The sequence below is a fragment of the Crassostrea angulata genome, chromosome 7 (assembly GCF_025612915.1).
Source record: "Crassostrea angulata isolate pt1a10 chromosome 7, ASM2561291v2, whole genome shotgun sequence".
NCBI lineage: Eukaryota > Metazoa > Mollusca > Bivalvia > Ostreida > Ostreidae > Magallana > Magallana angulata.
In genome coordinates, this window is record NC_069117.1 from 57,834,021 (window position 1) to 57,852,513 (window position 18,493).

At 34.5% G+C, this 18,493-nt stretch overlaps 1 protein-coding gene across 1 annotated transcript; it reads left to right on the top strand.

Annotated features, from left to right (window-relative positions):
• Positions 1–2,349: 2,349 nt before the first annotated feature.
• LOC128155498 (cholecystokinin receptor-like) lies at positions 2,350–18,486 on the top strand. Its single transcript, XM_052817232.1, has 3 exons — positions 2,350–3,129; positions 15,737–16,114; positions 17,541–18,486. The coding sequence occupies exons 1-3, from the start codon at positions 2,778–2,780 to the stop codon at positions 18,029–18,031; spliced, it is 1,221 nt and encodes a 406-aa protein (XP_052673192.1). The 5' UTR covers positions 2,350–2,777; the 3' UTR covers positions 18,032–18,486.
• The last annotated feature ends 7 nt before the right edge of the window (positions 18,487–18,493 follow it).

Genomic DNA, 18,493 nt, shown 5'->3' on the forward strand with positions numbered 1-18,493 from the left:
TTTCAAAATTAAGATAGTCCTCTCATCGTTTAGCTATCGAATCTGGAAGGTGTGAATAGTTTACAGTGGTTGTAAGGTACATGTTAAGGTATATGTTAAGGTGTGTGACAACATATATAAGTGACGATGTGAATAGTTTACATTGTTTGTTTGGTACATGTTAAGGTATATGACAACGTATATAAGGGACGATGTAAATAGTTTACAGTGTTTGTTTGGTACATGTTAAGGTATATGACAACGTATGTAATTGACAATGTAAATAGCTTACAGTGGTTGTAATGTACATGTTAAGGTATGCGACAATGTATGTTACTGACGATGTAAATAGTTTACAGTGGTTGTCAGGTACATGTAAATCTATGTGACAACGTTTATAAGGGACGATGTAAATAGTTTACAGTGGTTGTAATGTACATGTTAAGGTATGTGACAATGTATGTAATTGACGATGTAAATAGTTTACAGTGGTTGTAAGATACATGTTAATCTATGTGACAACGTATGTAAGTAACGATGTGAACAGTTTACAGTGGTTGTAAGGTACATGTTAGGTATGTGACAACGTATGTAAGTGACGATATGAATAGTTTACAGAGGTTGTAGGGTGCATGTTAAGGTATATGACAATGGATGTAAGTGACGATGTAAATAGTTTACAGTGGTTGTTTGGTACATGTTAAGGTATATGACAACGTATATAAGGGACGATGTAAATAGTTTACAGTGGTTGTTTGGTACATGTTAAGGTATATGACAACGTATATAAGGGACGATGTAAATAGTTTACAGTGGTTGTTTGGTACATGTTAAGGTATATGACAACGAATATATGGGACGATGTAAATAGTTTACAGTGGTTGTAAGGTACATGTTAAGGTATGTGACAATGTAAGTGACGATGTAAATAGCTTACAGTGGTTGTAATGTACATGTTAAGGTATGCGACAATGTATGTAAGTGACGATATGAATAGTTTACAGTGGTTGTAATGTACTTGTTAAGGTATATGACAATGGATGTAAGTGACGATGTGAATAGTTTACAGTGGTTGTAAGGTACATGTTAAGGTATATGACAATGTATGTAACGATGTAAATAGCTTACAGTGGTTGTAAGGTAAATGTTAAGGTATGTGACAATGTAAGTGACGATGTAAATAGCTTACAGTGGTTGTAATGTACATGTTAAGGTATGTGACAATGTATGTAAGTGACGATATGAATAGTTAACAGTGGTTGTAATGTACATGTTAAGGTATATGACAATGGATGTAAGTGACGATGTGAATAGTTTACAGTGGTTGTAGGGTGCATGTTAAGGTATATGACAACGTATGCAAGTGACGATGTCAATAGTTTACAGTGATTGTAAGGTAAATGTTAAGGTATGTGACACCGTATGTAATTGACGATGTGAATAGTTTACAGTGGTTGTAAGGTACAAGGAACGCAAGTTATAATTTTCAAAAATTACAGTATACGTGAGTTATAATGTACAGATGTGATAATGTACGTTGTAAGTAGATATAATATACAGGTAACATTAAGTAGTTACACAACATAAATTAGAATATAGTATATGTTAGCTACGGTTTATTAATATGTTGATTACAATGCACTTAGTAGTAATGTATATGTGCACAGAATACATTGATTAAAAAATGAATAACTTACCATTCTCACAAGTTTCAGTGTATGTTGGTACATGTAACAACAAGTAACAATGTACAATGGTTACAATGTTCATACCTAACAGTTGAAACAGAGAACGATTAGGTTACAGTGTACAGGAACAAAAACACGCTCCAAATGTACATGTAATCAGATACAACATATAAAACACCGTCGCCTCAGAGCCCGGACATACGACTTCAAACATCAATCTAATCACAGAAATTCGTACCTAATACCTCTCCTTGGAATACATAACAAGAAGTAAAAGTCAAGTCAAAAGAAATTAAATAAAGCAGACAGACAAGATAACGGTAAAAATAGTAAATCTAATCAACGATCTTGTTACCAAATGAGCGCTGAAGTTAAACTCTGGCGGGATGAAGCAATTCATTACGATTTATTAATCGCTATCCGAGTGTTGTCTGTTTGTCCTACATCAAATCTTCTCCGTAATGATCGCGTGGACAAAAAAGGTCGTTTCTATTTTAAAAATTAAAACAGTAGGTGCACTTTCGCCGATATTTACATAGAATTCATCACAATTAGTATTTTATTATCTAACCTCCAAGTACATAAATAGCAACAGCATTTCTATATGCACTCTCCATACTGGACATGGGAATGATTATTAGCGACAGCTGAATCGAGGAAATGATGGAAAATGTCACTAAAGAAGCTGGAGGGGGTTACTTCTGTCATGTTTCTTCGCCGGCTGGCTGCACGAGCTGTATCACACACTAGGGATGTTAGCCAGCAGGAACATTCAACGGCTTAAGTCATTTTAAAAAAAAAGGAAAGAAAATAGTTTGATCCAGAAGAGAAATTTTCTACCGCCTCTCTCTCTCTCCTTGTGACGTCACTAACGTACAATGCATATATAACAGCAGTGAAAACTGGGTTCACCGTATTGGAAATGAAAAGCTTTAAGATGATATTGGTTTTAAAGACCTGCTAGTGGAGGACAGGATCAAACTCCTTAACTGGCAAATAGAGACGGGCTATCACAGAAGCGCAGGACCATTCAATTACATTGCTAATTGAATTCAACCTTGATTCGTTTGTTTGGCTTCCAGTATTTCATTTGATTTGACTTCCAGTACAATGGCGTCCGAGAACCTGTCCTTTGCGACACTGGATAACGTCCTCAATGATAGTTTATTCCCTCGCTACAATAGAACCATGGGCAGACACCCTGGATTTGACCAGGACGGGTACATACGGATTACTCTGTATTCCATCATCTTTATACTTAGTGTAGTAGGGAACGGGTTGGTGATTTTGACTCTGGTCCAGAACCAGAGGATGCGGACTGTGACCAACGTGTTCCTGCTGAACCTGAGCGTCAGCGACCTCCTGCTGGCCGTCCTCTGTATGCCCTTCACCATCATCCCACAACTCATGAGAAATTTCATTTTTGGAGAATTCATGTGTGTCACCATTCGATATTTTCAAGGTAAGCATAGTCTTCAATAGATCAGAAAAAAATGCAAATCAAGAACTTGGTTTATGCATTTTTTTTCTCTAATTCGAATACATTTGCAAGAGTTTTTTAATTCCAGTTTTCATACCATAAAGCTTACTTATAAATTTAAAAAATATAGAAGAGGATTAAGTCAATTAAGATCAAATATTCTTGAAATCCCTTAACGTATAAAAATTCTACAACCTATCAGGTTGCTATGTACAATGTTAATGATGCACCTTGAGATACTTCTATTTATTATTTCGTTTGATAATCCGGGGATTTTTCCGTCCGCTTTATGGCTTGCTATTTTAGAAATGTAAACAAATATTTTTGATTTTTCATATGAATTAACATTATATGTTTATCGAAAAATTCCCATACCATCTAGACACCGGGTAATGTACAGAGAAATGACTTCGTTTTATTCTTTTTATGTTTTGTCGTATTCATCAAATACTCAATGAATTTATTTCTTTGGAATATTTGTCTTTACAGTTAGCCATTAATTATCTTGTTAGTGGCATGTAAATGAAACGTTTTTCAACAATAGTAAAACGTTTTTCCCATTTCCTAAACACAGCCCATGCATCTTCCAACCTAGTTGTGCAACAATAAACTGTGAGCCATCTAACATTCGCCGTTTATTGAAGCACATTGTCCAATGATGGCGACAATTTGAACTAGAATGGCACCGGAAATGATTGTTATCCCGTCATTCCACGCGCCCTTCTGATTTGGGATGATACACGTTATTGCCATTAGTATCAACACCCATTCAATTTGTGTTTGATGTATTTGACCGTCATTAGTTGCAGGTGCCCGTTTCTTGCTACGCGCTGATGTATATAATTATTTGAATGTGCTTCTATTTGATTTAACCTGATTGACGTTTGATTTTATCTTTATTACGGACAGTGCAGATAAATAACACATCGACAGGGCGAATCAAAGCAAGACAGATTTATTTAAGTGTTAATAACCCCACAAACCGTTGTGCAAGATGATCAGTTCAAGACGCAAGTTCTGGATGGTATTTATTACAGCCCAATTAAATCAAGAATTTATATGACTCGGTTTGAGATTTTCACACAAAATTCGTTCGGAATGTGAAGTTTTTTTTGTAAAATGATATCCATCATAATTCTCTTACATCGAGTTTTCTTATAGATCATGTTGTTTGGCGAGCTTGTGCACGAATATGCAGTTCTTTGGAGTTTACGGAACTGCATAAAAATGTTTCATTGCATTACGGTTATAGATTCTTTAAAACATTCACTGCAACATTTTTTTTTCATTTACCTAATCCCTTTATGCAAGTTGTTTGTGTCATATATGCAGATGGAATGTTTGCATGCAAGATAACTTTATCTAAATATTGGTGTAACGTCTCTAAGTTGCAACTAAAATTCAAAAGATTTCGATGTTAATATGCCAAACCTTCGAATTCTTCTTCCTGATAAAATTTACACAATTCTTAGGATAACTTAATAAGTCTTCTCTAGCTGCACTTTTTAGTAGCATGGCAACATCTTTTCATTAACCAATACAAAACCTACACAAAAATAAATGGAGTCTGTTGTATTTGGAAACAAATAGTGGAGACAATTCCAACAATTGTGACAATTTTCGCCACTCCAGCAAACGATGTAGTTTTTTCATTGCTGGGAAACCGAAGTCTATTTGAATATTTTGACATTTGCAACAATCAATAACGTTTCGAAAATTGTGCAGTTCCTTCCAATTATCATGCCTTAGGACATAAAGCAATGATAGAATTGATGATATCAGTCAGCTCTTTACGAGCCGTGGTGTTCAAAAATTCATTAAATGCAGCGAAATGACAAGGAGCGGGTAAACTAGCACCATGGTCAACGTCCGTGCCGTATGGTTGGTGTTAATCAGTGGTTGTTTCGTATTGCTGTGTATTTACAATACATAGACCAATCTTCAACTGACGTGTACCAATAGGACTTATTGAGGATGACAAGCAGAAATTCAGCGAAGAAAGGTGTCGCTGCAATCCTATCATTATCAAGTGTCAACTTTGTCCACTTAGGAAATTCTCGAATGTTGTGTTATTATAAAAAGGAAAAACAAAACAACGGATGAATAACCAGAGCGTGTTATTTTCAAACTAGATGTATCATCTTTTGGCGAGTGATCCTGTTACAAAAGTGATTGCGGTTAAGACAATCGAACACGTCAGAGCACTGTCAATAATGGCAGTGTAAGAGATCCCGCTCTTCTGTTCCTAGTAATGAGGGGAGCCTTTGTATAGGGAGGATAAGTAGGACACACATATACAGTTCATCTTTCCATTTAATTTTAATGCGTACAAAAAGCGAGCGTAGGGACTTGTTCTAAAATTCCGGCTAAGAAAGTGGAAACTGTTGTCTACTGAACGAAATACACGCTGATTACAATGGTTTAATTAAAAACCGCCTGTGACACGCTGCAAAGCGGTGCAAACATTTTAAATTAATGCAGCACGACGCCAAGTATCTGCACAGAATCCTTTGTTTACGATATCATAAATATAAAGGTACTTTGTTTCAGCTATTGTATAAATGGTCTCAACATAATACATGACTTACAACAAAATAATATTTCTTGTAACTCTGTAAACTTTATATAGACTTAAAGGAAAATCCCTGATCTCTCTCTCTCTCTCTCTCTCTCTCTCTCTCTCTCTCTCTTATATTGATATTTTAATTACATGAGTGTCATCTCTAATGCTGCTGCATTCGCAAAGCATTGTCAGATAATCTCCTTCTCAGAAATGGATTAGCATAGATACCAATTCATTATTCATGTCATTTGCAGCAAGTCTTTTGAAGTCTGCTTAACTAAATCTTTAATTTTCCGGCAAAATCTTCCAAACAAACTAATACGTTTAACCTGCACACTTCACTAATGCCTCCTTATGTTAGCTTTACCCTTTCAGATTTAGAGAACAATAAACTAAGCGGTTTTTTGACAGTAAAGATTTGAAATCCATTAATTTTTGACAAGCGCAAGGAAAAATGATGAATTGACCAATCTTTAAGAAATAACATAAATGTGAAATCAATAAAAATCTTGAATTTCTGAATGTCAAGTTTAAGTTAACAAGGAAGTGTTCTGGAATTGTTAAAACTGCACGTCAGCCGAAAATGCACCGGTCTATTCGAATATAATAAAGTACAATCAAAGTTATAACATAATAGTGAGAATACAGATATATAAAAAACCCCAAAAGCAATCTGAACTAGAAAAATAAAGTGTAATTTTACAGGTAGCAAAACACGTGACTACATCTAGAATTACCTGGGAACATAATAGCCAATACATGCTAATTAATCTAGACTAATTAAACTAGAAAAATAAATTGTTATTTTACAGGTAGCAAAACACGTGACTACATCTAGAACTACCTGGAAACATCATAACCAATAGATGCTAATTAATCTGAGACTCACTCCACACCTGAGTAGAGCATACTATTTTCCTTTTGTTGTGATCGGCTTCGGCCAATCACAGTTGTGTTCAGCATCCGGCAAATTTTACTATTTGCGCACGCATTGCGCTCTGCACTAATTTATTAACAATGCAGTGACAGCTTCGAGTAAATCTTTTATTACATGAAAGTAATATTCTTATGCGGTTGCCTTGATAGTAAACATCTACACACTTACATGATGTTAAGAATAAATAAATGTTTTTCTTTACATGAGTAATATTATTAACCGGAAGTACAAATCGCCTACTAAGGGTTAAGTTTATTAATGCCTTGCTATTTTGGAAATAGACAGAACGATGGGATATATTGTTTATTGCATGTACCGTAATGTAGTTCTGGATTACATTAAAAGAAATGGCCGATGATATGATTATCACTTGCCGATCATTCCTTAAAAAGTACTTGTTTTTCACTTTCTAATCATTAAAAAAATAATGAATCGAGAGAAAAATCGAATTTCTAGATGTTCATCTCCCCTGAGATGTTTTAACTTCAGAACATGTTGGGTATAAATAGTGAAGTCTTTATTCTCGTAGAATAATTAGAAAAAAAAGGCGCGAATGAGATATTCATTGTCGTATTTGGAAGGATGATGTTATTCTGAATGCAAAATAAAAAGAAAAAAAATTATATCAACTATTAATAATGAAAAACCATCTTTTGAGTTTGGTATTATTTTTCAATTTCAAAATCTAGGCCATTAAACTTCTTTCTGAGTTATTAGCCTTTGAATATTTATTTGACAAATTAAAGAAATACCTCTCGAACTTTTACATTGTGATGGTAATTTTCGTATTTGTGAAAAAAAATATATTAAAATAACTTCCTTGAAGTCGAAATACAATCTAATAATTACAATGTAGCTAAACAGAAATAAACAAAAGGAACTAATTAACAATAATTCAAATATTCCAGTTCGATTTTCCTCAATCATTTTTTAAACTTTATTTATTTTCAAATTCAATTTAACAACAACAAACTTTAGATACTAATAACACACTCATTTTTTGTCTAAAACTACTTCTTTTGACCTATTCTTCTAACATTAAAATTGAAAGAGGCCGATGATCAAATGAGATAAACGCTGTCTATTGGTGCTTTGAGCATTTGTTCCTTCATTTTTTCGCATTGCATGTCTTACATTATCTGACGGAATCAATGAGATTAAACTAACAGAAAATCTGTCTCACAGATTAAAATACATCTTTTGATATCGTAGTGCGGCGAGAATTTATTTAGAGAAAAACAAAATCAGAAACATTTAGTGTTTATTCATGTTTTGCCAAAAAGTCTAGTTTTGTTTAAGCCTAATTCCATAAAATGATAAAAATATAAAATGTTATTTGAATATCTATTAAAAAAATTGGTTTAAAAATTCTTTATTAGGAATTACTAAAGCCTTTGGAATTTATAGCAATCCGAATTTGACAACTAGAGGCCTGATTAACCCTATCAATAAAGGTGGAATATTCTGTAATTATTACCGTATTCCGTCTCTTATTGACAGTCATACGCGTTAACGTCACTTCCTCTGTGATTTTCGCGTCAAGCTGTACGTCAGTTATCCCCGCCAGGGGTTAACCACATGCATATGGTCTCATCCACATCGTTTCTTCCTTCTTAATTTTTGCTTAATCTAGTAATTACTCGTGTTTTTGGCAGTTTGACTTTATTTGCGAGAAATTGGTTGTCGAAGGCAAAATTAAGATTTCGTCCTAAGAAAGTAGGCATCACGTGACCCAGACTAGCGGTGGAAAAGCACACAGTAAACTCCATTGATTTTTTTGTGTGTACTCTGATGGATGATAATCGCTTGAGGCCTCCTAAAAAGCAAAGCCTTATGGTCCCTTAAGATGTCACAAAATAGATCAATGATGTCATTTAATTACTAACATTGAGGTTCAATATTTTGTTTGGAAATTAATGGTTATCTTTTTGCATTTATTAAAAATAATTTGCTATTGATTTCGTATATTCAACTACAACTCTGTAATTCTGTATTTTGCTCTAAAAATTCGTTTCAAGCTTTATTTGATATTACATTCACTTCCATGTATTTAATATGATTTTGTATATAAGCGGGAAAATGGCCGCGTTATACCCGAGTACAATTTTGAGGAGAAAGGTCACTGTACTAAAGCTTGTAATTACTAGTTTGCTTTTAATGTATTTTTGATGTACAAAAAACGTGCCCATATTTTTTAGAACGTCATAATGGTTTTTTAAAATTGCCAAAACACAAAAAACCTCATGAAAACTTAAAAAAAGGATATATATGAGCAATAATGTACATGTAGTACTAGTATTTTTATTAGCAGAAAATGATAGACAATTTATTCTTAGAAAAATGGGAATTTGTAATTCACATTAAGCGAGTGGTATACGAATTAAAAAAAAAGATATGTGAATGTATTAGTTTATGATTCCTGGATGCTAATTTTGTCATATAGTACTAGCTTTAAGAAAATATCGATACAACCTCTTCTTCTATTGGTTTTATATACCGGTAAGATGAACTCAATTAATAAATTTCCGTTAACATTGACCAGTTTTATTGGGGTTTTATTTTTGTTATGATTTTGTTGTTTTGTTTATATTCCTGAGCTTTCTTGTTTGCTTCTTTTGAATACAGAATTCAAATCTCCCAAACCGGATTTATGGAGAGAAAAAGAGAAGAAAAATAGCAATTTTATGTAAATCCTTGTAAATTTGATTATGAAAAAATATGAAAGTCCAATTAAGAAACCTAACAACTCTAATTTGGTTTTTATGCCTTAGGGATATAAGTGTAGAAAGATATCGCTAGCAACAAAGAATTCCGGATATCTACACCGATTTGCCGAGTTTAATGAAACCAATTACGGTCTCCATTTCCTGGCAGCCGCTAAAAATACAGCTATATCGGTATATGTAATCGGTATATGTTATTTGAAATCCTGGGTCTTTATGCCTACTGATAAGAACAAATTCACTGGCTAAATGAAAGGAATACAAATAACATTTTTAAAGACACGGATTTACATCTATACTACTATATTAAAATAATAGACTCGAATTTTTGGGCTTTAATACCGAAAAATCGGAAGAGTACTGTCTTTTGTTTTATATATTTTAAACATCATTGGTAATTTAAGATTACCAATTTGTTTTTATTATTTCTCAATCAAGCTTCGCTAATTAATAATCATCAAAAATTCCTTTAAAAACTCCGGAAATCATGTGAATTTTTTGGATTTAACAATCTTGTGCATATGCATTACATTCACGCTAAATCACGGGAAGCTCTTTAGTTTACGTTTCCACAACAGTGGCGGATCCAGGAATTTGAAAACGGGGGGGGGGGGGGGGGGGCGCAGTTAAAGGCAGGGGGTCTGAAATCTAGATATTTTGAAAGGCAAAATCATGTTGTCTGGAGGGCCAATTTTTACTTATTTTCCCGTCATTTTAGTCACTAGATATGTAACCAAAATGTTATGTGACATTTAATTTTGAAGTAACAAAAGCTGCAGAAAGTTTCAATTGAGCTCTTACAAATAAGAAGTATTTATTTCATTGTATCTGGGATAAGACTTTTAACTAAATTTTGTTCATTTTGTAGGGTTTTGCAATTTTACTCAATAATATTGTTATTTGTCATAATTGTCCAGGAGAAAATTTGCACCAATGAGTTTGTCGGTCGTAAATAATTAAAATAAATAAATACAAGAAATACTTCAAAATATCGTACACAATTATAGCTGTTTTATTTAAATGGATTGTAAGACACCATTCTTCTTGGGTTTTTGTTAATGAAGATGTCGACAATTTTCTTGTAGTCTAGGGGAATATCTCTGTGAATTTGGAGAAGAGTAAGGGCGTTTAACCGGTCCTGTCCCATAGTACTTCTCTGGGACGATTTAATACGTTTTATTGCTGAGTTTCCTCGTTCAACAGTAGCACTCGACACAGGAATAAGTAATAGAAGATTAATTATTCTGTTAATATTATGTACTACATAAACCGAGTCTTACACAAGAAGTCCACTCGTACACAAGTTGAGCCGTTCCTATTTTTTTTTTAATTACTAAACTATATCGAATGAAATAACACTTCTACATGAATATGCCTACAAATTATAAATCTTTGTATTTTTCATTTTACAAATTGAATTTAATATTAAAGTAAAGCATGATCCAATGATCAGAAAAAAATCATCCACAAAAAAAAAAAAAAAAAAAAAAATCAAACGGGGGGGGGGGGGCGCGCGCCCGGCGCGCCGGCGCTGGATCCGCCACTGCCACAATATCACATCTGTATGGATAAACTCAGAAATGATAATACAAATACGTGTAAATTTTCATTGAGAATTTGCTTTTTATACTGTTCCTCAAAGAAAATACGGGAGATAAATCTAAATCTATTTTGTAAATATCCGATATCATATGCAATGTTAACCTGTACAGGCACGAGTCAAAGTCTAGTTTCAAATAAAAGATTAACACATCTTTTTTTTCTTACCTAAAAAAGTACATGTATGGCACCGAATTAATTAAAAAGTCATAAAAAACATTGTCATTAACGCTTTTGTCGTAAATGGAAATGATAAGGAGGTTTGTGTTTTCCCCCATTTCATTTTGTTTGTTTTGTTTTTTGTGTCGTTCTGACGAATATCGATGAACATGGAGACAGAATGTGGACATGCTTGTCCACCCCGTCACTTTGATTGATAGGGCTTTTTTCTATTTGGAGAAAACCTCCCAATGATAATGAAGACTTCAAAGCGCGCACCCGGACCATTGCATTCAAATACACGTCTACATCAGTGTTCAATCTCTTCTAAACACGACTTGCCGCGGAACGTGCTACATTGTATTCTAGTTGGAACTTTTTGGAAATTTCTGTGAATTTGTCGACAACTTTTTATTTTTTTTTCTTTTCATCAATTTTTTTTTATCGTAACGCTGTTTTTTTACCACTTTAGCGACATAAACGTTCATGTTCATAAACCTCCATCTTCCTGGCCAAGGGTTTCTGATCCGCACCACTTCTTACAAGCGGTGAGGATCGGAAACTCTTCGTTAACGACGATGATAATCCTCTGTTTGTCATATGTTTGTGTTTGGGGAAACTATTTAGACTACTGGAGCAGTTATTATCATACATGATGATGTATAAAGTGCGCTTTTGCTGAAATATAAAATTATGGCAATTACTTTTAGAGCTTATCTGTGTTGAAAAGAAAAAGCAAGTGATCCAGTCGATTACCTTTTGAATACATTTGTAGCATATTTCGTCTCTCCTCTTGAAGGAACTTGAATATGTCTTGCATAATAAGTCTTGTTTTTTTGTAAAATGGATTTCGTTATTGTATGGTTTAACGGAAGGGAAGAAAACTTGGCATAATTTCAGGGTATCTACATGAAATATTTAACATTACATGCAGTTTTCAAAATGATCCAAAACGTGTAGTATAAACATGGACCCAAGCTTATAAGTTCTGAGGATGTTGGCAAATAAACAGTAGAAAACAATGCCTCCCAATTGCAACAACGGAATCCTTCTATGCACATTGAAAACGCCGGGTTTTTTTTCTGTAAACAAACACTTCATTTCTCGTCAGGCTCCCACTGCTGGAGGTATTTGTAATTCTGTTAATGTAAGCGGGTCCCAGGGGGAGACCGGTGACTGGTCTCTCCGTCCTGGAGGCTGACAACCCAGCGACAAAATCTTTAATAATTCATAAGAATGAGCTTGAAAACGCAATATAGCGTACGTGTAAAAGTGATTTTTATCCTCACCAAATTGAATCCTGGTCAGGGCACCGTTTGACTGCGTGGGTGACATGTTTGTGAATGGGAAACACCTTCGAGTGAGAGAATTTAGAAGTGATAACACCCTTATTAGGCAAGAATGTCATAGACAAATTGTACTCTAGTAAACGCTCAGAGAAATATTAAATAAGGCTTAATTCGCTCCAAATCATTTACAGGTAGCTAAAGTAAATTCGATCAAATTCCAAAGTTCACTTTGGTGGTGCAGTATGTAAACTACCGGTTTGAAATCGAAATGAGCAGATGAAACTAGACTCTTCTGATTGAATGTACATATAAACCAGTGTTGTCAATGCAGCTACTTTTAAGATCGTTATACTTTTACACAGTCGAAATGTCATAAGCAAGTTTTATCAACTAACACTAACAAATTACAAAATTATGAAAACTACAAAAAATAATTTTTCCCTGTAGAATCATTTAATTTCTTAGGGCTAATTTTCGTGGATTGTTCTTGTTTTTTTTATTTGTGGGAATGTTATTTCGTGGATGCGTCGGTTTTCAGTTTTAATCAGAAAACTAACTCAGAACATATTTTCAGTTAGGATATAAATTTGTTGGTGCGGGCTACCCTCGAATAATGCAAAAATTGAGCCACCACGGGTTCTAATAATTCCAATGTAATTATAAAATTATTGATTCATAAATAAGATCTTGTTTCCTTCTGTAAACCTTAAAAGATTTTTGTCATTCATTTCCAGCGACAATCGGTCCCTTATTATCTATTCAGCATCAAATCTCGCCTTAAGCCATCTAAGTTCACGACTTTTCCCCAGTACATAAAGCTACCAACAACGTCTGTACGTCAATATATTAAAAGATCGGTATCTCTGATCTCAGATATCAGCAATGTTATCACTCAGATTCATCATATAAATCACAACGTAAGGATCTGCTGAAGGCAATCTGTCGGCCATCTCACGGGGTGAGCGGGGTTTTACGTTGCAAACTAATTAAAGAAGCTGATAAAAATCTCTCCTTATTTCACTTTTAGTGACGTTTGTAGTGTAAACGAATGTTTTAAGCTCCAAAAACCGAAGGCTCATTGAAATAAATGTGAAAATCATGTCGAAGAGGGTTTAATTCTTGCAGACGTTTTCTAATCGTTTCTCTGGGAAGGCTGTGGAGATAGATCCCGCGTTAACGTCGTTATTGCGGCTAACATTAGCATTAGACCCAAACGGCCAATAAAGATAATCACTATCGACGATTTTTACAAGCTTTTTAATGATCTGAATAGAAAATATGATCACTATTTGCAGAGAAGCAAGTGAAAGTTTAAGATCTCTGATTTATGCAGCAAACATGTCAGACTTTTCATGTTTTTGTGTACCTTTCAAGAAACAAAAAGGAGAGGGGTAATATTTCTTAACTAAATTTTTCAAGAAAACTGGAAAAAAAAATCGTTCAGCGAAAATCAAATCAGGAAAATAAGATTCCTGAGAGCTCGTCCCTTGGAATAGGTTCCTTCTTCCATTAGTCTTGCTTTTAACTTATCTTTGATGTGGTCAGTAGCTGCCATTCCAGATATTCTAATGGAAAATCCCAATCACGTCCTTTTAATACCAAAAACAAACACACAAATCCCTCAACTCTATTCAGTTTTCAAGTATAATAATAATATGCACTAATATACCAGCGCTATATCAAAGATTGAAAAAAAAAACTTACAAATGACTTGTTATTGCTTTTGGATGAAGGTATAGCAATATTAGCAACATTAAACCAACAATAAGCTTCACATAATTACAAATGAATGAGGAGTTTTGCAGCACCCTTCACACGGCCAACAGCTACTTAAACATACATAAACGTGTCCCCAATTTTAACCGCAATCTCTAATTACATAATTACACATTAGGATAGTGTTCGTTAGAGAGCGAATAGGTTAATTTGTGGTCTGCAAGTGTAATGTATGCGTAAAGGATAAACCCTGGGTTATTGGCAGTGAATGTTTAATGGAGTACATCAAAATCTACACATGTACTGAAGAGAGAGAGAAAGAGAGAGAGAGAGAGAGAGAGAGAGAGAGAGAGAGAGAGAGAGAGAGAGAGAGAGAGAGAGAATTATGCATGCATATATGTTACATTGGCATTTTGCTTTAATTTTTACATTAACATTATCTCATATTTAATATGAATACTTATTGGATCTGATTAAAAGCCAAACCTATTACATCTTATTAAAAGGGTTTCTTCAAAAGTCTTTCCATGCTAATTTTATGCCACAAAACGTATCGTACATGTGCAGTCTGAATATACATGTATTGTGAACAGTGTTTCCAAGTTGAAAAAAAAAAATCAGGGAAGGCACTTTATAGAAATTTGAACATTTTGATGTATTTTTTTTCACTTCGTGTTATGATAAAACTCGAGCAGAAATTAAATAACAGTTACTACGTACAGCACTTCAACGTCAATCCATTTACGGAAACTCTCATTACCACACCACGATTTCTGAAAAGGAATACCATGGCCACTATGTTCGAAGCATTATTTAAGTCTGTTTTACTTATGTGAAGCTACATGTAATATTGGTATTTGAGGATCCTGAGTAATAATGTCTTTGTCACTACTGATACCAGAAGCCACTTGGTGTTATTGGATACCAGAAAGTTAATTAGGAAAATAGCTGATTTTGTTTTAGTAATCATTGTAAATTGGTCCACGCCGGAAATATTAATGTATATATGTTTGAGATTTATACAGTGTAAATAACATTCAATAGCTCTTGTGATTTAGATCTAGTGCAGAAATGAACGTAGACTTTGGTTTTCGACAAGGTATTTTAAACTATGTATATCTGAGTATCTTTGTCGTTTTTCAGTATAAAATCAAGAATTCTGAGAGCATTACATAAAAAATACATGTTACATACCGGCCCTCGAACTTTTGAAACAATTGTCGTTTTATGGGCAAAGTAGGTGTAGAGAAAAAATTTGGTTAAAGATTTATTAAAAGGAAAAACCAGATTGGCCATAAAAACGAGTTGTTTAAGAATTATTTTCTTTATCATATTTGGGTACATTTTGGGTCCTTTCGGGTAAATAAACGTACCGGTGTAGAACTAACCAGATCATAATTTATTTACGACGTACAGTGTTAATAGATTGAATTTTTAACAGTACAACCAATGTAAATGAAATATAAAGTGTAGGCGTTTTTTGTCGTTTTTTTTTTTTAATGATAAGCCCCTACGTCTAGCATTTTGAAACTAATAATGCTTGTAAGGATTTTGTTTCTAATGGTCTGGAGCGAGCCCACCTGATACCATTGTTTCTTTTCAGCGGTATCCGTAGGAGTAAGCTGTTTCACCCTCGTCACGATTTCCTTGGAGAGGTACTTTGCCATTGTTGAACCACTCCGCTCGCGCCGATGGCAGACTCGTTCCCACTCCTACAAGTGCATCATGGGAATATGGCTACTAGCATTTGTTCTTATGATTCCTATAGCGGCATCACAGGAAGTTATTCAAATAGGAAATTCAGATCGCTATGCTTGCAGGGAGATATGGCCAAAGAATCTACAGGAAGTGGAAATAGGATACAGTGTTTCCTTATGCGCCATATTGTTTGTGATCCCCCTGTTTATCATGGCGTTGGCTTACGGCAGAATCGCCTATGGTTTGTGGGTAGATATCAGCCAGCAAGTTATGGACAATACGGGTAAGTCTATTATAATTAACACCCACATAAAGTTATCACACAAAACGTTGGAGATAAACAATATCGGTTAGTGCATTATCAATACACAAGGACCATTGGTAGCATGAAGACTACATCGGTCAGCAGATAAACGGCATTTTTTACATTCGGTAAATATGTTACATTACAAGTTTAAAATTTATCAATTTAAACTTAACTGTAACAGTTCAAACTGTTATAGTTAAGTTTAAATTGATAATTTTTAAACTTTTAATGTAACAAATAATTCCCCTTAATTATGTTTGCATTGGAAATTAAACTGTGACGTTCAATTTTGTTTAACACACGTCAAATCTGATCACAGCGTATGAGTACAATTAAACGTCAACACGCGTTTTGAATAGAGTAATTATAGTAATATTAAATGATTAAATAAAATTTTTATATAAGCATAATTAATTTGATGTTTAATTTCGAAATTAATCGTTAAATGTAAGAAAAAGCCAATGTGATCATACGATGTTGACAAATATGATCAAATCAAAAATGTATGATCGTTTAAATTCTCTATATATCACAAAAACCCATTTTTTGCTATATTTGATTCGAATCTATGAAAGGAAAGAGAGACATTTACAAAAAATTCAAACATTTACGACGTTATTGCTTTCGACAAGTCTAAAAATTATAAAAAAAATCGACGTATTTTGTATAGTCATTTGTTGTTTGGTATATTAAAACTTTTATTGCATGAATGTTCGGGAAATATGAAGATCTCTTCCCCCAGAAAAATCATATTTCCCTCGGGCAGAGCCCTTCGGGAACTATGATTTTTCTTGGGGGAATAAATTTTCATATTTATACTGTCACACAACACGCCGCCGCGCTAACACTAAGTATTGCGCCGTCACGATTCCGTTGTGTTACTCCAAGAGGTCGCATTTTGTGACGTCAGTAGTTGTCTTAGCGTGGTGGCGGATTTTGGCAGGTGCGATTGCGTGTTGCATTCATCCAATACGCTGTTGATATTTTTCAAATGCACCTTTATGGACACAATTGGCAGTTGCAATTTTATTATTAAAACAGCCAATAAATGCTTACACTTGTAGTGAGATTAAGTAAAATGCAATGTCAGTGGTGCTTTGCGTGCTGATGATCTAGATTGCATGTCGGTGGGCAGGAAGATTATCATATTGCGTCATTTATCAAGAGTGGCAAATTATTGCTGGAACTTTTATATTTAGAGTGAATATAAATGCTAGTATATCAATGACAATTAAAAGATTTGTCTAAATAAAAATATTCCTATGGTCAAAGTATTTAAATTTTGACTTAATATACGTATAGACCTAAAAACATTAATGTACAAATGCATTTTTACTAGAACTTAAAAACTGCAATATAAGTTGTAGAGTCACTAGAAGTGTTGTTTGTTTCATTTTAACAGAGTCCTCACAGTATAAATTGTCCAAGGAGGAAGGACTTGGATCCCAAGCAACTCCACTGCGCGAGGGGCAACATCAGAAAAATGGCGGCGATCACGTGAGTCTCCGGCATTCTAACCTACGTCACTGCGTGGCGAGCAGACGTAGAGTGATCCGGATGCTGTTCGTCATAGTGATGGAGTATTTCATTTGCTGGACACCGCTCTACATCTGCAGTACGTGGAAGATCATCCACTATCCATCCATCCACGAGCGTGTATCCAATCTGGCTTGGTCTTTGATGCTTCTCTTAGCTTATGTGTCATCTTTTGTACATCCTGTCACCTACTGTTTCATGAACAAAAATTTCCGGAAAGGATTTGTGTCCGTCTTCAAGTGTTTTTTACAGAAACGACTGTCGTCCCATACTGAGATGAGTAATTTGACAGCCAACTCCTCGCCCACGGTGAGGTTCCAATCATCCGAGTACACACGAGTTCAGTCCATTGAGTAAAAGTAGACAAGTTTACCAACCATTTACAGCGAGGCTAAATTTGAGTCCATTCTAGGGAGTGGAACGTATCATCTTGATAAAAAGCTTCAATTTCCCATGTTGACACGAGTCCCAGGTACAACGGGATAATACACAGCCGATTTAAAGCGAAGTTCCGTTTTACTAAGCAAACACGTCCCTTTTGAAGGCTAAGCTTCAAAACATATTTCCGCTAATATAAAGGATTCACAACGAGGCACCGATCTCCAGATATGACACAAGCTCAGGCCATTGTGTAATCACACCCGGACTTACATCGCGGTAATCCAGTAGGCTGGTCCACATGAATCCAATCCTTTGTGTCCATACAATGATGTAGTTGACGGTTCAGACAATTTTCGTTATCTCTATACTATTTATGATAGATATAGAGAAAATGGTTTAAGAGGCGACATAACAATGAACTGCAAGCCAGTGTTTTTA

What these genes read in the sequence shown, in the direction of transcription:
- LOC128155498 (XM_052817232.1), top strand. Translation starts at nt 2,778, where the DNA reads ATGGCGTCCGAGAACCTGTCCTTTGCGACACTGGATAACGTCCTCAAT. An exon ending in CACCATTCGATATTTTCAAG is followed by an intron (nt 3,130 to 15,736) that starts GTAAGCATAGTC and finishes GTTTCTTTTCAG; the next exon opens with CGGTATCCGTAGGAGTAAGC. An exon ending in GCAAGTTATGGACAATACGG is followed by an intron (nt 16,115 to 17,540) that starts GTAAGTCTATTA and finishes TCATTTTAACAG; the next exon opens with AGTCCTCACAGTATAAATTG.